The sequence below is a fragment of the Athene cunicularia genome (assembly GCF_003259725.1).
Source record: "Athene cunicularia isolate RWA chromosome 1 unlocalized genomic scaffold, athCun1 chr1_part1, whole genome shotgun sequence".
NCBI classification, from domain to species: Eukaryota; Metazoa; Chordata; class Aves; order Strigiformes; family Strigidae; genus Athene; species Athene cunicularia.
Window position 1 is genome coordinate 84,913,145 of NW_020799091.1, and position 21,693 is coordinate 84,934,837.

Genomic DNA, 21,693 nt, shown 5'->3' on the forward strand with positions numbered 1-21,693 from the left:
ACATGGATATTGGTGTCTGTACCAGCAGGGCAAAGGCTTCAGCTTATTGATATCCTAAATGAGAACGGATGTCTGGTACAGTATATGGCTTTGTCACTGGGTAGCCACCTGTGACTCTGAGAAACAGCTTCTGTTTAGAAGAGGTCACTGGTGAGTTTTTCTCCAGTTCCTATTTACAAGTCGTGGTGCTGTCTTCCACTCAAACCACTGAACAAGGGCTGCTGAACAGTAAGTGCTATGAAATTAAAACAAAAAAAAACAAACTGTAAAAGCGAAGAACAAAAACCTGCCCACCTCCATTGCATTTGGACATGGCTCATCATATAAACAGCACCAGTAGAGAGCAGACGGTTCTCATGGTGGAGGATTGGTTTGTGATGGGAAGACTTAAGACTTGCAAAGGATCAGAAAAACTAACAAGTGCATCCCAAGTATGAAAATACAGTAACAGGTTGCCTAAGGCTGAGAAAGGTCTTAATTGCATCGTCCCATCGGGCACACAGCTGTGGCAGCTGAAGTAGCTGTGGCTCTCCCTTTGCACTTTGACCCTGCTCCCTGCTCATCTCTTTTTGCAGCTCTGTGAAGAAGGAACTAGCTTGAACTCCAAGGACAAAGTAAACCACGAGTTATTATGTACTCAGTCTTGTGGTAGTCCAAGAAGTGTCTGGCAAAACGTTGCCAAAGGAAAATCGGATACCCCGTAGCGGGGAATGGATGGAAGCTGTAGGGAATGAACGGAGTGTGGGGCTGATGTGGTGCCTGGTACAAGGGTCTGTAATTTACCTGCCTGGAAAAGTGTCTGGAAGGGAAGAAGTAAAAGGAGTTTTAGGACCTACTGTATCATTCACTGAGGTAAGGATAGCCTTGGGGGGACTTCTGCCAGCAGGTACCACTGCCCCGTGTGCTCAGGTACTTGGGCATCTTGTTCTTTCCCAAGAGCTGCTTGGAGCACCCCCTCTCCCAGCGTTTCCTGTGCTGCCTGTGCAGGGAACCAGCAAAGCGCTGACTGGTGCTGCCCGCAGCAGCCTGCATGTCCTCATGGGTTTGAAACTCCAGGCGGCAGTGACACAGCAGCGATTCTGCTGCTGTGACCCCCTGCCCACGGTGCCCAGGGTCTGTGCCCACAGGCTGCCGGTGGGACAGGCAGTCGGCAGCTCCCTTCACCTCGCTGCCCTGGTCCCGCAGCGGGCGCTGGGCTGGAGAGCAAGCCCGGCAGCTAGATGGCACCGTTGCTTTGCAGCCCAACCACTGGTGTGGGCTGGGTGTTTCCTGCGTTTTTCTGAGCTGTGGGGCAAGGTAGCCTTGGGGGCTGGGTGGGGGGTCCCCGTGCCCAGAAATCCTGCAAGTCTGCAGCCACCTCCCCAGGTGCCGGCTGTGGGATGAGATGGTGGAGTTGGATGTCAGGCAGGTCTGGCTTTGCCAAGCTGGAAGGACATCAGCTAGGGCATCGAGGGGAAAGCTTCACTCATGCTACACTTTCTGTGGTTCTGCTTGGGGCTGTACGGGTGTCACAGATGGAAAAAGAAAATCCCCATGCCTAATCCTGTTTAAAAGATTTCCATTGTTTTTTCCAACTTTTTTTTTTTTTCCATATTAGGGTAGAGGAATGGCCTCAGGACCCCTGCGAGCACAGGGTGTCTGTGAACACATCTTGTTTATAGAGTTGGAGAAATTGTTTAACCAGCCAAGTAACATGTGAGGACAGCAGCACTGTCATGCTCATTGTTTGGTGACCTGTAGCAGGGAGCAGGAGGGTTTCCTAGGAGGCCATGTCCTGAGGCCTTGGGATCCCATGTGTGTGTTTTAGCTTTCACCAGTAAAAATCACCAACATCTTCAAACTATCTATTTCCTACAACAACACATTCCAGCTAGGGGTGTCTTTTCATTTACTTTCTTGCCTCCAAAGCATAAAGCCAGGGAGCACAACAGAAGTTACCAGGTAGCTGTTCAGGCACTAGGAACATGGGGGAGCAATTTGATAAAGCAAGTACAGCCTGACTCTTTACATACACCCCTTGTGGAGGCTTGGTCAACAAGCAGCATTCAATAGCTTGAATATATTTAGGGGATTTCCACCAACTCAGTTGGAGACCTCTCCCTTTCACTGGCATGGTTTGGAGTCTGGGGCAGATTTAATTTAAAAAGAAAAAAAAGTAAAATTGTTTCCCTTTTCTGAATGTATTTGCTGCAGCAATGCCATTTCTTCACATGCCAGAAGAGCTCGAGGTTAGCAGGGTCCAGTACAACTGCATCTTCTCCATCCACGGGCCACAGCCGTTGCGTGCCTGCGTGCTGCGTCTGGCTCGGGAGCTGACAGGGCTCGTCCCGCCAGCCCCACTCAGTGCGGAGCTCCCCGCCGCCCCGGCCTGGCCGCAGCAGCTGTAAGCAGCGAGACATGGGCAAAAACTTGTACAAAGGTGTATGCTTTTCTGTCAGGCCCCAGTACTGTGTCTGGCAAGCACTGCTGGCCGGGCCTCCAGGCACCGTGAGGGAGTGTGGATGGGATAAGCACTTCCTGAGATCTCCCTTGCTGTGCTCCAGTCTTTTCAGCATCTCCCAGAGCACGTTCCCTGCTGTCAGAGATACCAGAGATGTTCCTCACGCTTCTCCCCATCCAGCAGCTGAGTTCAGAGCTTGTTCTTCTGTCTCATGGTTAAAAAAATATATATTTTACTTTTCATCCTCATCTCCCTCGCTCATGCTGCTGAGGGAGGCAGAGGGAGCTTTTGGAGAAGAGGGAGGGGAGGCTTTATTGAAAACCCAGGGTGGAGATGGAGAGCGGGATGGAGAACGGCCTCGTGTAGGACTGCTGTTTGGGCTCTGCCGGGGAGAAAAAGCCTGGAGCATTCGGCCACTTCGTTCCTGGAACATCTGCTTCTGTAAAAGCACAGTGAAAAGACGCTCTTTGAGTAATGCACAGAGGGGAAGGTATGTCTGTGGGCATGCAGGGGCTGCGCTGCACCTCTGACCTGGGAGAGAGCAGGGAGACAGAGGACAGACCCGCTAGCACGTGTGGCCAGTTCACCTCACATTTGGCCTTTGCCTCTTCTACTGTGCTTGTGATAACCCGTTCTTTATATGACAAGGTTTTTTCTTTGATCGGACACCCTCAGTGTGTGCATTGTCCTAAGCCAGCTAGGGGGAGCTCCCTTTGGATTTTTTTGTATATGTTGGTCACACTCTGCGCATCGAAGAGTCAGTTTTCTGCCTGAACTCCCAATGTTCCTTGTTCCCAGGACCTTTCCCTTTTAGTGTGCTGGAATGGACCACCCAGCTCCTGCTGAGCCTCCTGGCTGGCCCAACCTTCTTTCCTCCTTCCCTTCTCAAGAGAGGCAACCACTTCCCCAGCTACCTGGAGCAGGCACCACCCAACCCCTTAAACTGGGCCTAAGAATGTCAGAATGCAGGCATCTTTGCTGAAAAGAGAAACACGTGCAGCCTCTATGTTCTGCTTTGGGCTTTATTGTCATTTTTTGCTTTGTAAAGCTGAGTGGAGGCCAGCCAGCGCTGGTGGGGTGGAAGAGGCCACCTTTTCTATCAAGCAATCTGCTACACTAAGGCAAACGCTGCTACTCATTAGTGCCTCCGTGACCTTGCATTAGGCTGCCGGGCTGGGTTACAGGAGATCTGGTGCATACTGTGTGGCTGCTGCAGGCTTCACGTGGAAAATGCCAAATGCGACTGCCTCGCTGTTCCTCCTGGGGCTGGGGAACAAGTCTCAACCTTGGCTGGAGTACTGGGAGTTGGGTCACAGGGGATGCTCGGCTGGAACAGAAGAGCCAGCCCAAAGTTAGTTAAGTTGTTGCTCAGGTCTGAGAGCAAAATACTTGTGCAGAATTGTATTCTGGGTTTGCCTGCTTGGGCACCTGCAGTCCACAGACTCTCAGCTTGAGTTTTTGTTTTATTCCTCTTTCCCTTTCCCCTACAGCAACTCTGCTTTGTGATGATACTCCTCCCAGCCAAGGAGCATGTGGCTGCCCACCTTGCTCTTCCTTTCCCTCTTTGAAACTCAGCGTTCACTGCCAGTATAAATTCTCCCATCAGAGTTCTGGTGTTGGTTAATCCTGGCCATTAACCACTGAGCACAAATACTAAATGTAACTGTTCCTCTGTAAACTCCCTCACCCAGTTTATAACTTCATCACACTGGCCTTTATTAAGCTTTAGAGCCTGCATGTTGCTGCAGTGCAGAATGAAAGAACAGTTCCCTCCTGGAGCCACGCTTAGCCCTGCTTTCGTGCATAAAGCCCCATGGCGTGTAACCTACCTCTGCACTACTGCTAGGTCCAAAATAGTCACGACTTCCTAAAATCTCAATAGTTAGCAGATGGTGGTTGCTCCTGATAAATGGTGCCAGGAAGCATTTGGATGGGGGGAGGTTTGGGCTGCTGAGAGCCATGAAGATGTCACCAAGGCTGGCAAAGCCCCGAAGCCTGTTGAAATTCAGTGGTAGGAGTGCAAAATTTCCTTTAGATCACAGAAACCGAGGTTTTGTTGGCTTGACTTAGTCTGTTTCATCCTCTCACTGAAGATAACCCCAACAAAAAAAATGTTTGGTATGAAATATCTTTTTCCTGGTCAAGTAAAACACACTGCCTCCCTCCTGCCCCTGGTGCCTTATCAGCCACTTCAAAAAGCTGAGTCACATTGTGGTGCTTCCCGGCGGTGTGCCGGGAGAGACTGAAGTGGTCCAGCTTGGCCCGGTATTCCCTGTGCCAGGGGGTACTCAACTGTACCTTGGGCCACAGAGGCCAGGGATGGAAAGGAGAATCCCACCTTCCTGCTAAGTCCTGCAGCCAGGCTGCAGGACACCCACTTCCCAGTCCCTGCTCCAGCAGAGTCTGTTGCTTGAACAAGCTGGTGTGCTCACACCTTCAGCAAGGAAGTGCCTGGCCCGTCCCAACTGTCTCCTGTGTTAGTGCTTTAACCAGTAGGCTGCTGGCCAAAGCCACAACTGCTGCTGGAGGAGGTGGTGGTATAATTCATCTGCCTCCAGAATGATTCTTCCCTTCTGGCTGTGCTCTAGCAGGGTAAGCCCTACCCTTCGTAGGCAAGGGCTTCCTATCGGGGGGGTGCTCCTCAGGCCACTGGGTGCTGAAGAAGTAGAACAAGTGCTAACAGCTTCCTTGAAGTGCTGGGGTTAGACAAGACTGGGTACACTCTGGACCTTTACTAGAGATGGGAAAATAATTTCCAAGCCTTGGTTCAAGCAAGTTCAGGCACGCCCAACCAGTTTAGGGAGATAATGCTTTGCTTTTGACAAACTTGTTACTGGGTGAAAATATTTTGCCTGATTCTGAATTTGATTGCCTACATGTTGACACTCCTTTGCTTTACAAAACAAGTGCTAGCTGGTGTTACGGAGCACTGCTGCTTTTGAGCTGCTGATTCTTTCAAGGCCGTGCTCAGGTCCAGGCTGTGGGGACACGGTGTGGGCTAAACGGTGTCCCTGAGTTCTGGTTGCAACCTGTAAGATCTACCTGAGCCCCCACTGATGTCTGAGGTGATGCAGCTGTTTCCTGGTGCAGCTGCCCCTGACACCCTCTGTGCACTGAACAGAAGGAAGCCGCCCTTCCTTCTGTTGTCTGAAGGAACACTTCTGAGGCACAGAAACCCTGCTCTACTGTCAGCTTTGCTTTCTCTCTGCTGACCTGCACTGCAGCTGCCTGCTTGTATGTGTCTGAGGAGGTAGGATGAACCCCGCTGCCTTCTGCTTCTGTGGAGCAGCGTCCCTGCCATTAGGGCCTCCGTGCTGGGCTGCTTGGTGGTCCTTCACACCAGAACAAAAGTTTCATGCCACATTAATCATTGTTTCTGACTCCTCTGTGACACTCTTGCAGAAAAAATACATAGCGGGGATTGCACAGGTGGGCAAAATTGCTGATGAATTATAGACATCTTGACATTTGAAAACTGACATTTTGACCTTTTTCACAAATGGGCATTTTTTGTGGGTTACATGGCCCTTACTTTTAGAAAATTGATGCTAGCATAAAGCATATTATAATAATTATTTGTGAAATAATAATAGCATATTAATGGCATGCAAATTACTGATCTAGGAATCCAGCATGCCCATAATGATTCCTGTACTTTTAATGTCAACATTAAAAGCAACATCTAACTAACAGTGATAAGGTAAATTAATGTTAATAGCAGTTTTGCCACTAATAGCAAGTTATCATTATTTTGAAAGTCCTTCCTGTTGCCAAGGCTCAAACTGATTTCAAAAAAGCCACACCACCTCTCAGCTCGCTGTCACCGATGCTTTTCCTACAACACTGTGAGGAGGCTTCACTCCTGTTTTCTTAGCAAAGGTCTCTGTCATCGCACCAGATTTCCTACTCTGTGGTCAAACACTAACTCAGGAAACAGGCAATACCCAGCTCCTGAAGGACCTTTGCATAGCAGCTTTTCTCTAATTGAATTTGGTGAAATGTTTTATCAGCAAAGGGTTTTTAAAAATGCCATTAGTATGCAGTGCTGAGTAGATAGAGCCAGGGAATGGGATCAAGGCTTTTAAAATCTTCCTTTCTTTATACAGCCAATATCATCTCAATTTCTGTGGGTTTCATGCACTCTGGTATGATCAGTTTTATTTATTCAGCACCTGTGGCCACAGGACCATCCCACATGGGGAACACTTGCCAAGCTCTACAATGCAGGTAAACCTGGGCTTTTTATCAGAAGATTTACCCTCTTCCCCTCCCCAAGGAAAATCATACAATCAATGAACAAACTGCTAAATAAGTTATTTGTTTATACAGCTGGATCCAGTGTTATTCAGAGAGCACCTGCCTATGCATGTTAGAGACATAGCTGTAAGAAGATTATAAAGATGCAGTCTCTGTTCTGAAGCCTTCACAGCCGAATTTTAGGCTTTTCTCAACCGAGTGGTAATCAATACAGCAAACCGTGCCAGAGAAAAGGTAAGAGGCAGGTACTACCTGCTTTGGAGGCACCAAGTTGTGACACAGCTGTGACCTGGCTACTTATTCACCAGCAATCTGTGACTCTTCCTGACTGTGTTTATAAACAAAAACTGTGCTGAGATCCTTTCAACAGAAGGTACCTTTCATGATTGTTCAGGTATGAACTGATAATAAGAGTGACCTGAGAGAACATTACATATGTGTTGGCTCTTTAAAAGTATTCCAATACTATCTACTTCATGCTGGTCCTAAACTGTTTTTTCTGGCTTGCTGCCTCTATCGACGTTTTGCCTCAAACTGTGATCCATGAGCAGTGAAAAGCTTTGCACAAGCCTCTTGCAAAGGGTTTGCTCTCAAGTGAGGAGGGAGCTGCCTGTGTGCCACAGTCTGAAAACATACCTCTGAAGTACATCCTGCTGTTCCGAGGGATTATTTGTCTAGCGCTTCCTCTGCTCCACTCAGTTCACCCTGCACTGCTGCTGCTCTCCTCCTTGCTTGCTCACATTTCCTCGAACCGAGCAAGAGCTTCACTCCGAGCTTGCAGCTAGAGCAGCATGTCCGAGCCGATGCCTGCGCTGGAGGGTCTGGCTGGGGCCTGGGCTTTCACCACAGCACAGCTGCACAGCGCTTGTTGGGAAAGAATGCACCCCACTAGGAAGGTCTAAGAAGGTCTGTTCAAACAAATGACAAACTCTATGTTCAAATTTAGCTTCGCTACTGGTTTCAGTGTAGCAAAGGGCAGTATTAAAAGAAATCAAAGCTTCTCAGCGTTTGGCAAGATACCAGAACTGAAAGATGGGGGCTAGGACTCTTCTGGGGTTCTGAAGTGTCACCAACTCACCCCTCAGCGTGTGACTTTGGTTTGAGCAGGTGAGGCCCTGGGGTTTCTCACAGGATGCTGCTGCATACTCTGAACTGCCTTTCCAAGGCACCTGGGGACCTTTGGTAAATGGGCTCTGTGGAGCCAGCACATACTGAGGAGAGCTTTGAAAGTGCTTCATTTCCACCTGAGCCTACCTTGCAGACAGTCAATTTCTTGGAACTTTAAATCAGTAGGTTTTGAAGTTAGAAAAATTGACATCTTCTATTGCTGAGTACAGAGCATGAACAGAACTACTGAAGAACTTTTCAATGGTCCTGTTTCCCTCACCACCTCCAGTGTATAATTCCTCCCTGATGTCTATGTGGTCCCATTTAGTGCTAATGGGGAGAACAGACTCTAATAGCCTGTTCGCTCATGTGTTGCTGTTACACAGCTCTACTCACTTTCAGCATTGCACCTTCACAAAAGACAGAAATCCTAAAGAAGCAACAGCCAGAAGTGGCAAATCCTCCTGCTGCAGTGTTGGCATGCATTACTGGATTCAGCAAGCAGGTTTGGTGTTAATCCTACTGTGCTGGCTTTCAAAACAGACTGCAGCAAAAGAATCTGTTCTTGATCTGTGTTACAGAGGAGAAAACAAAACTCACTCAAACTTCCTGGGATGGCAGAATACCTACCCAGGCTCCATCAGGTCCAAACAGCTCTAAAAAGTTGCCAATAAATTCTCTGGACTTTTCTTCCCATTTCTGAATGAGGTCATGGCTCTTCTCTTCCACCTTGTAAACAAATTCTTTTGATTTTTCCTCCACATTCTTGACTTTTTCTTTCATTTTGTCCACTTGGTTTTGAAAGCGGTATTTCTTCTCCTGTTTTAAAAGTGTGGGCAGAGATTAATATACAGAGACTTGGAAATAATTAGCCATTGACAGTTGAGAAGAAAAAAATTGCATTAATGTATCCTAATACATATGGCCTTGGTTAACTATTCCCATATTATTTTTATAAATGCAAATTTAACATTTGTGGAACGAAGTGCAGAAGGTACATATTGCAAAGACTGTCTTGTGTGATTACTGTGTTTAATTCACTACGTGAATCTTTCCATATTTTCAAACTGAATGCACTTTGAAAATTATATGAATCTTGTGAAGGATACAAGTGAGAAATTAACAGCTCAAACTTAGCAGTAAGCAAAAGGCAAATCTCCCTGGGTTTCCTAGCAAACACAGCCCACTGCTGACTTGCCAGCTTGGATGTTAACTTGAACCAAAATATCTCTTTGGTTGGGTTTCTCCAGTGCAGAAGGAAAACTCATTTCACCTCTGAGCCTGGCTAATACAGGAGCTCCTGGCTGCAATAAAGATGTGTGTAGGCCAGTGGCTTGTGGCCAGCAAACTTTATAGGTAAGAGAACAAACTCCTAACTGCTAAGTCACACAGAAAAGAGAGGGACAGAGAAGATAATGTTAGGGAGCTCCTGTTGGGCCAAGCTTCTAAAATACTTCAGAGTTAAAGGGCTTTTGTCTTGAAACGCTTCTGTGCTCTGCAAATGTACCACCCAGCTAACTAATGCTGGGCCCCTGAAGGTGTAATGGTCTCTGTAGAAGCACAGATCACTAGTGGTTTTTAATTTCCTGGGGACTTAATTTAATGAGCACTTTAATTTACTTTAAAAAAAACAACTGTTTAGTGCTGAGGTGGGTATTATGCTAGCTTCCACAAGGCTGAACAAAATCCTCAATGTCCAAAGAAACCAAACTCACTTTGAACCTAATAGGTGATCAACCCTTCCTTTAACGAGGAAACCAGCCTTGGTGAAATCCTGTGGTTTTTATTTCGAAGCACACAAACTTAGTATTTCTTCATTTAAATTAGTATAAGCTAAATAACCAAATGTAAGGAGAGATTTCAGGATACATCAGTGTCTGAGACTGAGGGAAGCATACCTTATGCAACAGCATCCTAACCTTGGAGCTGCTAAAGGATAAATTTGAGAACCCCCAAGGCATCCAGGCCTTAATTTAATGGATATTTGCACTACGGATCCTTCTGGGAGGAGTACTTACAAGCAGGATTTTTTTAGAGGTGCAGAAGACTGAAAAAAATAAAAGCAGTGAAATAAATATTTTTGCCCTGTGATCTGCAGCCTGATTTATTTGCTAGGCTTCAAAATAAGAAGTAAGCTAAACCCTCGTGAAATGACACAATTCAGTCCTTCGCAATGGGGTTTCCCAGCTCCAGGGAAGAGGTGGGAAGTGCTGCTGTGAGCCAACCCGGTCACAAGGAAGATTTCAGTTATGTGGGTTATCTTGAGGCCGTAAGTTGAGATTTGAAACAGAAAATGAAGGAAAGTAAACTTTCATTTCTGTTAAGTGTTTACTCCTCACTGGAGGATAAGGTGCAGTTCTGTACATGGCAGGTTAATAATTTGAACCATCCTTTCAAATGGCACTCTTGCCCTACCTAATGTGGCTTCTGACCTCTTCAGCATCATTTATGTACCAGCTTCCTAACACACTTCCTTGTCTTTTAAAAACTATTTTAACTTCCTTTTGTAATCTCACTGCTCAGCAGTTGGTTTTGTTTGGTTTTTTTTTTTATCCTGTTGCATTGTAGAGAAGGTTTGGATAACAAAATCTTTGCTCTCTATGCTGCCTTCTCGCACTGGGAATAAAGAAAGAACTCGTGTCTTGGGCAAGTGGCTGAGAAGCCTGCGGTGGCAGATAGGCTCCTTCCTAGTGTGTCATTAAGCCACCAACTGCTCAAGGAGGAAGAAGGAGCAACAGCTTTGTTACAAACATGAAAGCATAAGATGGAAATGAAGTTGCTAATTAATAGCAACAAGTAAAACTACTCTCAGCTTATCAGTTTCTTTTAAGTTCTTTCCAGCTATTTTAAAAGCAGAAGGAGGAAGATAGGCTTTCTTAACCTTTACTGTACATTCATGGTCTTAGGAGAGGGTGTTTCAGAAGCAAATGCAGATTAGTGTACTTACATTTATAAAACTAACATTCAGCTCTTTGGCAGTGTATCCTCGTTGGAGGTTGCGCCGGGCATACACGTCGTAGTCCCGGACAATCCTTGTGATGATATCTGATGTGGAGATACCCTCAGTTCTCTGCGTTGGTACGAACATTCCTGAGCAAAGTGGGAAAAGAAAGCCCTCTGAGAAAGCACGGCAGAACCAGGCACTGCGGCAGATAGCTGAGGATGAACACAAAAATGCCTGACCAAAGGTAAGAGACTTGCAATTCTGCCTGTCCTATTTCTAGTTTCTTACTTTTATTCCCATGTGAGCTTAGGAAAAGCACTATGTTGCTATACCGTTCGTTTTTCCTCAAGTCTTCAGGAAGGCTGACTTGCCCTCTTCGCAATGACAGCTGTGATATTTGACTGGCAGGGGCTCCCAAGCCAGGAAGGCTAAACCTCACAGTTGTGTCAATTCAGTGAGCAGTTATTTCCATAATTGTAGACCTTATTTAATGTTATATAAAGGAGCAGGGGGCTTGGCTTCCTCTCCTGATACTGAAATACAGTTTGCTGCTCTCCTGTGTATTTCCATTCTCCCCTCCACTCCTATGCTGCACCATCTGATGGTCTTTGTCCTGACTAACATGGACCAGCCTCTGGCCTTGGCCAAAGCCAGGAAGCACCTTCAGGTAAAAGATGCGTTACAGTTAACTGGAAAAGACCTGGGAGGTACCAGTAGCTTGTAACAGGAAGGTGAAATGAAAGTGTGAACAAACATGGATGTACCATGGGGACTGAGGGGTCTCCATAGCCCATTTCATGTCCACCTGGACATATCAGTCGGCTGCATAACCACTCTCCCTGCTAGGACAGACCAGTCTCTAAGAAAATTGACCATTTGTTAATACTGCCTGTATTTTCAACTCACCAGAGGTATATATTGTTTTTAATTGCTCCTCATTAAGACAGGATCACTTCAACTGTTAATGCAAGTCACAAAGGCAGTAACAGCAGAGTGTTAGCATATCTTGGCTTAGTAGTTACTTAGAGCTACAAAAAGTTACTACTTTCACTTATATGCAATTGCAACATCAAGTTGCTGATAAGAGTGAGCTGTGAGATAAGATTGGAAATGGTTTTGCAAAAAAAGTAATGCTTTGTCTTAAAAGGGAGCTATAGCTACTAGCAAATTAATCCCTACACATTCACTTTAAGTAGGCAGGCACTGATAGCTAATTTCACAGGGTTAGAAAAAGATCTGGAGAAGGAACCAAGCAGCTTAGCAGCCTCTTGTGACTAAATGCTATGTGATACTTTTTCTTTCTGATCTCTAATTAATACTTTGCTAAAAAAATAGATTATTTTAATCACAAGCAGAGAGGTTTCCCCGATCATGCTTTTCAGGCTTGCAGCAGTCACTCAGGAAACTATTTTTGGCAGCAGTGAAACGCACTTTGAGCCAGAAGCCTTTATAGACAGGAGCTACCAGAATAAATGAACAAAATCCAAACCCTACCCTTGCTAAGACAAAAGCAGAATTGTTTTCAAGTAAATACACAAATCCACATATGAGAACATTACCTTTAGTCACTGATTTTGTTTTCATATGCTTCATGTGTGGACTGATTCATGTTTTCTAAAGTAATTCTTCACAGGTATGCAGAGGTTTAGTTAGCGCACCCTTACCCAGCTCACTGCTGTCCATATGCCCTCCCACTCACTGAAGGGAGTGGGGAAAGAGGAGCCCGTGAGAATCTACAAAAGCTCTACAGTTCCCATCTGCTTATCTGCTCCCCAACAACCTGATGTGGGAAAATGGGAGTACTGGAACTAAGGAAAATGCACAAATGCATCTGCAGCACTGGTCTATTTAAAACAAAACCTTCTAGGAGGAAAGGGAAATTCACTGTTGTAATAATACTGTCTGTAGCACTGGATCTCAAAATGCTTTACAAATAAGGTAACGTAATTCCCAGTTTATATGTAACAAAATTCAGCCATACAAGACTGAAATCACTTTTCCAGCATCTCGCAGTGACAAGACACAGGACGGACCACAAGTCCCTGAAGCTCTAAGTCCATACTCTATTCTGCAAAGTTTGAATTTCTCATCAGGACGTGTGCACGCTGCACCCATGCCCAACAACAGCAGAGAAGGATGTGCCAGGTTTGGGCACTCTCCAGCTCAGTCTGGTAACGATGCAGTGACACCAAGGGCTCCTGTCATGTTGTCCCGTGCACTCAGCACCTTACAGAAGAAAAGCAAAATAGCTGCCTGTCCAGCACATATGCTGTATGTATGTCCCTCGGTGACCTGTCCTTACCAGAGGTACCTTTGTTCCACTGCCTAGTGAAGTAACCTGGTGCTGGCTCTGAAATTGTAGAACAGCAGTTTGCAAAGGAGGGTTGTGAGTCTGACACCACAGTGAGGTTTGCAAGTGAAAAATGATCAAGATCTGCTGCTATAAAAAGCTTATTCTTTCAGCTCAGGTCAATACCTGGTCTACTGCCGTCACTGTATAGTTTGAGAAGGTCACTTTGCACAACAAATCAGATTTGCTCTGGAATTTTTTTAAGCTTCCCATATACATGTTTACGTAGACCAGGAAAAGGATGGATTTGCCAGGGTTTAAAGCAGCACCTCCAGAGAGCAGAAGAAAGGTATGATCAGTTCCTCCTCCCAAATTGTTCAGTGTGGTAGGATTACTGCTGCTGGCAAACAGTGGCTTAACATTATCTTCTCAGATTTAACTCAGCTTCCTTGAACTGAAGAGATACAGACTTCTGATGACTTCAGCATGTTCATGTTCAATGTAATGTGGCAGTCAACCAAACTGCTAAATAGTTACAGCAAATTCATTACTCTGGTACTGATTTAAACCCTCTGCCAGCGTAGTGAAAAGAAGCTCCAGTGCAAATCAGAAGTGGATCCTAATGACTCCTGAAGGCTGCCTCTGCTTGCCCATATTCCAGACTGGGTTGTGTCAGGAAGTAATCAGTTTACGGTTATCAACAAACAACTGAAGGTTGACTGGGCTGTTGTGGGAACTAAACTAATTTTTATCTGTTCAAAGCTCTTAGTCAAGCACCCTAAAATAATTTTTAAAACTCAGATGGGACTCTCTCATGTCAGATCTGAATGGTTATCTGGGGGGTTATGGCAGGAATTCAGCCAATGACATCCTTCGTGGCTTCACAAAGTGAATATTTCTGCTGATGTCAGCAGTACCTACCGTTAGGGTGTAAAAGAACATAAAGTTGTAGTCAAAAGGCAGTAAAAGAATTTGAGATGAGGCTGAAAAGGAAGGTGCTAAAAATGTAAAGTTGCCCTTACCTGCCTCCTTTATGTGTTTGTATACATCATCCGAGCCAGCGGAGGAGTATGGGATGTCATCGTGGGCTACAAAGTCAATCTGCCAGCGAACAGAAGAAACACATGCCACCATCACTGAATTTTGGTTTAGTGGGGGTCATTGTGGAGGATCATCTCTTTTCTCCACTTCAGCTGACTTGCTTTTGACATTCTCATCCTAAAGCCATCACCTAGAATACTGCACTAGATTTAGGCCTACAACTGCAGTGTTGTATGATTATGAAAGAACAGGAAGCTTGTCTCCAGAAGCACTGCCATTAACACATCCTCTGGCTGGCTCTCTGTGATATTCTGTAGAAAACCTGAGACACCCATTCCTGCTTTTATTGCTACTGGAAGAGCAAAATTAAGTGGCAAAGCTTTGGCTTTCAAAACCAGGGAGGGAGGATTATTGATCCTGCCTCCTTAAGGCTGTGCACATACACATGTATACCTAGTACTGTCATGCTGTCCTTTCATCACCCTGTGATGTGGACACTAAAATACATCCTCGTTAATTATATTTTTGTTAAGATTCATATATATTGCAAGACAGTCAACAGCATGTAAGAAATTCTGTCCTGCCTTTTAGAGGACACATGACATTTTAACGTATTTTCTGGCCAGTTGTTGCACACATTGCCATTAATAAGAAATGTGCCTTTAATTCAGGACTTTAAACTACATGGTAACATTCCTGGTTCATGATCTCCTTTCCTGAAAGTCAATTTGTGAATAATTCTTCTGGGTTATTTTCCTGTTAAAAAATCCCACTACAGAAATCATCTCAGTATATTGAGAAAAAAAGGCAAGACAAATAATAACATTTTCAGACAAAGATGGAGGCGAGCAATGCCATGTACCTAATTTCAGTGCCTGGAATTAACAGTTAAATAATCTCCTCCAGCTAATAAGATTTCACAAACTTGCTGTTTACTCTCAACTGCCAATCTACAAAGCAGAAGCGAGGGATAAGGGGAGAAATGTACCTTATGTTTTTCAAGGAACTCGGGTGTCAGTGTCCAGGGTGCATCTCTGATGACCTCATCCACATAACGACAGTGTCTGAGGGCTTCATATCGCTCAGTTTCATTCATCACAGTGAAGCCTTTGAATTTATGAGTTAAATCATCACTGCAAACTAAAATATGGAAGTATCAACAAAATGGCTCCACACTAAGTAGAATTAGCATGACCAGCAGTTTTCTGGTAATTCCACTAAGCACATAGTTACAGCTTAGCTAATTTTGGGGTGCTCCAGGGCATCTAAGAGTTCTGCTCAGGGTTGGCAGGTACAATCATAGACTTCTGAGAGATTTTTCCCTTTCTGGAGCTGCAGTCAGAGTCCATGTGAGATACTGTAGGACACCTCAGGTGGTACGGTATACACATGTTAAGGCAACTCAATCCCACTGTAAGTGGGGATTTAATAGGCTGTGAAATTTCAGGGATGATGGCCACTGCTTTAAAAACAATCAAGAAGTGCAGTGTCAGCAGTCACAGAGTGCTTGCAAACTTTGTGTATCACAAAACAGTCAAGGCAGGAAGACACCACTGGACATCACCAACTCCCCTCCTCACAGCAGGGTCAGCTACAGCAGGTTGCTCAGGGCCATGTCCCATTGAGTTTTCAAAGATGGAGACCCCTCAGCCTCTCTGGGCCTCCTGTTCCTGCTTTTTGTTCTCACGTAAATAATGCTCTAAATGATGAATTCGCTAACAGCAAAGCTCTAAATCACAGCAGAACAGTTTCTCACTAAATAAACATGGATGGAAAACAAGTCATGGCAGATTTTACAGGAATCTGTCTCTGAGTTTAGCTTTGAGTTCAGCAAGTTTCATAGAAAGAGAAGGCTTGTGCCGCGTTCAAATGGGAAATCACAGGAGGAAGCCCCATGGAAAGGACTGGGAGAAGCTGTATGCTCTAGTGGAATGAGCAGAGTTCAAAGTCCAGAAATCCTGCATCTTTAACTCTAGGTGTACCAATACTTTGTCATGATGCTTTTAAAATGAGAGAAGCAACACCCATGTTACCAGAGGACTACAAAAGTTAGGTATTATCTTCCTACAAGCATAACATTGCGTAAAACACAGTACCCTGTCCCCACAACTGTAGCTCTGTCCAGTATTATAGCTATGATAGTCATCTGACACCCCATATGGAATAATGTGATACCCATTTATAGCTGGGTTGACAGTGGCTGTCCTTCACCATAGGTCAAACCCATGCCTTTGGATCTCACTTGTCTGTGACACTGGGACAAATAGTAAATGTACTTTGACAAATGATAAATGCAACGTTATTAGTGCTGCAGGGATGCATGAGAGCAGCCCTACAGCTGCTGCTTCTTTCTAATTTGAAAACATCAACCTATCAGGCAAGGCACTGGCAAAGACACAGTCTTTTTTGAGATCTAAAATGGATGTTCTTGCTGTGATGGTTGTTAAGGACCTTTAAAATAGGAAAAACGTAGGGAGGCTTAGATAGCCCTGGAGTTTGTGCAAAATTCAAAGCCAGATAATATACATACAAATTTCAGCAAGTGAAATGCTACTCTATCCTATTATGTCGTTTTTTGATGCATGCTGACAAGAAACTTAATGGAGATCAAAGCATTTTCAGTAAAAAGATCCCTTCTGAGGTTGTATTTATGTTTATTTACAGACTCTATGTCATCTTAAAGCTACCCTCTCTTGGAAGAAAGGGTCTACTAAAATTATTGGAAAAGAGTAATTTTTGCTCAAACTCTCTACAGAGTTTGAGCAAAAATTACTATTAGAAAGGTTTGATTTTATTTTTTGAATACTGTTTGTTCACGTACAGTGTAGACATAGTATCTCTGTCCTTTTGATTCTGTCATCCTGCTCTAATGACTGATTTGGGAAAGTACAAATGTCTATTAAAAAAAAATAATCTTAGCTCCCAATAATTGTCTACACAACAAGGAATAGAAGGGGTTGGTTGTGGTGCCCACAAAGACTCATGACACCAGTGCTTCTGCTGCACAAATTGTATGTGGGTGTGGAAAGGTGCCCATTTTTTAAACACACTAAGACACAGTGCATTGCTGGGAAAAGGTGCTGATGAGTGCTGGCTGCTTTGTCCTTCACTCCAAAAATAAAGGGAAAGTGAAGCTATGCCATGAATTTCAAAGGAGACAGGCTTTTGCCCCAGAGCTCCTTCCCTGATCTGGGACACACCCCCACTCCTTTAAAAGCAACAACAAAACCTATGTAACTTTCAGATTTTTTAAACCTCAGAGTCTTGCATCTCCACATGCTGCTTCTGCAAGCTACCTGGCTCATCAGGAAAATAAGAAAGTCCCAAATGTTTCCTTCTTAACAAAGGGATGTCTCCTTTCCCTCCCAGGAAGCTCGATGGGAATTGCCACAATTCATAAACTTAAGAGTAAACCCAAAAAGTGTGCTTATAAGGAGATTTTGCTTTTGCTCTATGTTTTTTACCCCCCTTCCAACTGATTTGGGACAAAGACACAAAATAATGAATCTTATAAGGTGTCTGAAGGTCGCATTCACATTCGCTTTATCATCATTGCTGTAAGCGTTTGAGCGGCTGAAGGTTGCTGTGAAATGTTGATGCAAGGCATATCTCAGTGCAGGGAAACTGGAACCAAAATGCATATTTATGAGGCCTCACGAGAGTAGGGCTTGCACAGCCAGCTAGGCAGGAAAGAGCCACCCTCCGGTGACTCCTCAGACATGTACCAACTGCTGAACAGCTGTTAGCCAACCACACAGCAAAAAAAGGACATATTCATAGCAAAAAAACCTGATAAGAAAATAACCTGCCCGGGGACACCTGTGAACTGAAAACTATGTTCAAATCATGGCCCACATTTGGGTCTCCAGTAATAACGGGCTGGATTTAGCTTCTCTACTGATGCTGAGGGCTGGGTCTGCACACACAGTACTGACCTGGCAGTCAGGGGCCGTGGACTGTGCCTGGCTGGCAGAGGGACCGAGGAGCCAGAAATAAATGAGCGGTTGATCTCATTCACTCATCTCCATCTTTGAACAATTTTGAGCGAATAACTGAAAAAGGTAAATTATTCATATGGAGCTATTTTAAGCTCAGAGTCATGCAGGCACCTGCTTTAACTAGAATGGGAATTGTGCCCATGCTGCTGAGGGCAGAATTTGACTTTTACTTTAATTGATGCAATTGTAAGACGTAATTCAAGGCAAATCGCCTATAGAAAGCCCGCAGAGTGAAAGTAGCATTCAAAGTCATAGTGTATAAACAGCTGGGGGTGCGAGCATGGCAATAACTCTGATATTGAGGCACAGAAGCAAACATCCAGTGCAATAAATAACTCTGATCTTACCTCCTACTAATAAGTAGCTATTTGGGAATAGAGTTTTGGCTTGCATAAGAGCTCTAGCATGGCCAGAGTGGAAGAGGTCAAATATCCCATCTGCATACACTCTGACAGGTCTGTCAACTGTGGAGAAAGAAACATGACAGTGATTTTTCAAACCCCAAACAAGTTGCACAATTCTGCTGGACAGGTTTTTGTTCCCAGATCAGATGATTATGGAGATTTACCCCAGTTCTGATGTTCACAAGCACCATGGGTGAACTCAGTGTTTTATCCTGCTCATTACTTGTTCTTCTCTGTACTCTCTGCTGTTTTCTCTCAGACTTAGCCTATTTATTATCATCCATCATCCATGTATTCTAATTTAGCAAAAATGTCATCTTCCTGCCTCATTCAGAGATCCACCATATGTCTTGTTCTTTTTTTCTCTGCCTTTCTAGTCAGTTCTGCCTTATGGATTTTTTCAATTTTTTCCTTATTTTTTCTTATCGTCCTTTTTTTCCTCTTCTCTTGTCTGTGGCTCTCTTTTTTCCATAGCTTATTGCTGTAAAAATGTATTGCTTACCTCTTCCACATAAACCTTTCACTTCCCTTTTTTCATACTTCCTCCAGCTCTTCTCTCTAATAAGCCTATCATTTATTTTTCTCACCATCCTCCTGCTATCACCCTTATAACTCTTGATTTCTGTGTGACATCTTCAGCAGCAGCCTTCCAACAGAAAAAGGACTTGCTTTACCAAAAGACACACCTGACAGCTGTACTACCTCCAAGCAAAAGGACAACAGAGTTGACAGGAACAGAGCTCCAACTTCCATGGACTGTACTTCAGTGCTACAAAGAGATGTCTCTGCTGTCAGGACATCCAAGGGTCCACAGGAGAACACCGTTCCTTGCAGAGCTGACTGGACAGCTGTGGCTTACCCCTATAAAGGGTATGTACTTTAAAAGCTTATTTTAAATAAGTAAAATTAGTAAACAAAGGATTCTTTTTTTTTTTTTAATCACTTGGAATTTAGGGATACAGAGGCAGTACGGGAAGAGAATCCAGGAGATAGCCACTACACAACACAACTTCCAGGCTGGCTGGAGTGGGCTGGCAAGGCTTCCTTCTGACCAACATGCAGATATCCACGAAAATATCAAACTAACTTGAAATGTTTTCTGTTGTTGTTTCTCTAATAGAAGATAATGGTCCTGTAGTTGCTGGTTTCTTCCCTGTTACCTGATAGTACCAGATAACCAAGCTGGCCTTTCTGCTTCCAAGTGGAAGGCACAAGTGAGCACTGACAGATGTCTGTAAGGGAGAGCCTGTGCTCTGTGAGTGCCCATGATCCTGCTGGTGTAGCTCTCCACATACCTGGTGTTCCCAGGCGGGCTTGTGCAATGGTGAGTTTCTCGTGGGGGGCTTGGCACTGACAGCTTGTTTCATCTGCAAACGGAGCAGGTGCCGTCAGAGTCTGAAAGGAGGAAAAAACACGAAGTAAATTTGTTTTCTCCATCAAGTAGCTAAAAAAGAACCATTTAACCGTGGCAGGATACTGTAACCAGGCTTAATGCTGGTTTGTTCTCTAAGGATTTTTTTTTTTCTCCCCTGAGCATACACAATTTACACAAGGTAAAATGATGAGGAAAATAAAGATTTCCAAACATGTAATGCAACCTAATTCTTTGTCTCTGTTGTGAAGCTCAAGCATTTTTGAGGTGGGTGCAGGTACATAATTTTTTTGTTTGCAGAACAAAGTCAGGTCTGATGGCCCAAGCAGTTTAATCCTCGTTTTGGTCTCCATAACTCCAAAGGCCTAAGATGCAAAACGTATTCTGCTACCTGCAAATAATAGCTGGAAAAACTGATTGGGATTTAGAAAGCTGCAAATGAGCCGCTTTTTCACAAGCACCAGTTCCTTCCACTGTTATCAGCACAGGTAACTGGGACTACAAGTTGTTTTGTTGTATCTTTAATCAGAATCTTGTATAATTTTGAAGAGCCATTCAAAATAAAGTCAAGAATGCAATCAGAAGTCCCACCTAACTAGAACTAACTGAGCTGCAACTCCTTTCTCCAGTCTGACACATACTGTAATAGTACTAAAATGCTCTAACTGTGATCAGAGCACCACAAGAGTACTTACTCTGAAGAGCTTATAACCTAAAGATATAAGAGAGAGCAAGCAAAAATGTGTGAAGAATGACGTGGCATTATCTGTCAGGAAACTTGATTACAGAAATTATATTTTCTGCCCATGCCTATGTAGGAAGTTATCAGTGATCAGAACCGTAGATATTTATTATCTGCCATATGGTCTGATATGAAAAAACATGTTTCTACTGCTCTTGGCTTGAAATCTTTACAAAATCTTAGTTGAGTTTTGGTTTTCTTTGGTTTTGTGAGATGAGGTGGTGGTTGAGACAAGCCGAAGGAAATCTATCACTTATTTTGCCTCCACCATTCTTAGCTGAGACCTCGTAGCCTTGAAGCTGTGGCTTGGTTGGGTTTTGACAGTGACCACTTGTGTGATGTACAGCTGTCATACCAATTTGAGCACCCATGGTCAATTATATCAGAATCTCTCTTGCCCTTTACACTTTTTTTCAACTTTTAGATGCTGAATGCTTAATCACTGAGAATTTGTTTTCTTTAGCATCCCTGAGACACTTTAAGATATGTCATTGCTTCTGACCTCTGGGCTCACTGGCTTGTTGCACGGAAAGCTCAGAGGACAGTGGTAAAACAGCAACAAAGAGAGATTCATATCCAACTCTTTCTGCTCATTTAGTATTAATTTTGTTTATCAAAAGCACTAAAATTGTATGTAGATTTATTTGGGTTTCCTTCCATTTTTCTTTCCTTTTTTCTCCCCACAATCTCAAATGTTGCAGGAAATCATCATCATTAGTATCTTAGTGATGAAAGTCACAGCATTTCTGCACAGACAAGGTTAAAAATGGAGAAACTATGACCAAGTCCAAGTTTCTGTCTGGGTTTCATGGATGGAAACTGTTCATTGGGCCACCCACGCTGCACAGTGTACAACATTACACATAATCATACCATGCCAGCTCCTTCCTTTATTTTCTAAATACTGTCTTTTTGCTTCTGGCTTTGCGATCACTGTGTGCTAACCTGTCTTTTTAACTCCACGCAAGGTCAAGTTACACGGCAGTCCATACAGCCTCGTTCCTGCTGGGATAAAAAGGAAGGCAGAAATCTTAAAACAATAATGGCTATGGTCTGAGGCCTACAACTGGTAATCAGATCCTAGCTTGGCAGAGGCTG

At 44.2% G+C, this 21,693-nt stretch overlaps 1 protein-coding gene across 1 annotated transcript in view; it reads right to left on the reverse strand.

The window, feature by feature from the left end:
• Nucleotides 1–1,828: 1,828 nt before the first annotated feature.
• PCYT1B (phosphate cytidylyltransferase 1, choline, beta) overlaps nucleotides 1,829–21,693 on the reverse strand; it is a 44,240-nt gene continuing 24,375 nt past the window's right edge. The window contains exons 3-9 of the mRNA XM_026842806.1: nucleotides 19,777–19,876; nucleotides 18,425–18,541; nucleotides 15,068–15,219; nucleotides 14,061–14,139; nucleotides 10,752–10,894; nucleotides 8,435–8,623; nucleotides 1,829–2,879 (exon numbers count right to left, since the gene is read on the reverse strand). Coding sequence (XP_026698607.1) covers nucleotides 2,673–2,879; nucleotides 8,435–8,623; nucleotides 10,752–10,894; nucleotides 14,061–14,139; nucleotides 15,068–15,219; nucleotides 18,425–18,541; nucleotides 19,777–19,876 — 987 coding nt within the window. The 3' untranslated portion in view covers nucleotides 1,829–2,672. The remainder of the gene's footprint in view (nucleotides 2,880–8,434; nucleotides 8,624–10,751; nucleotides 10,895–14,060; nucleotides 14,140–15,067; nucleotides 15,220–18,424; nucleotides 18,542–19,776; nucleotides 19,877–21,693) is intronic.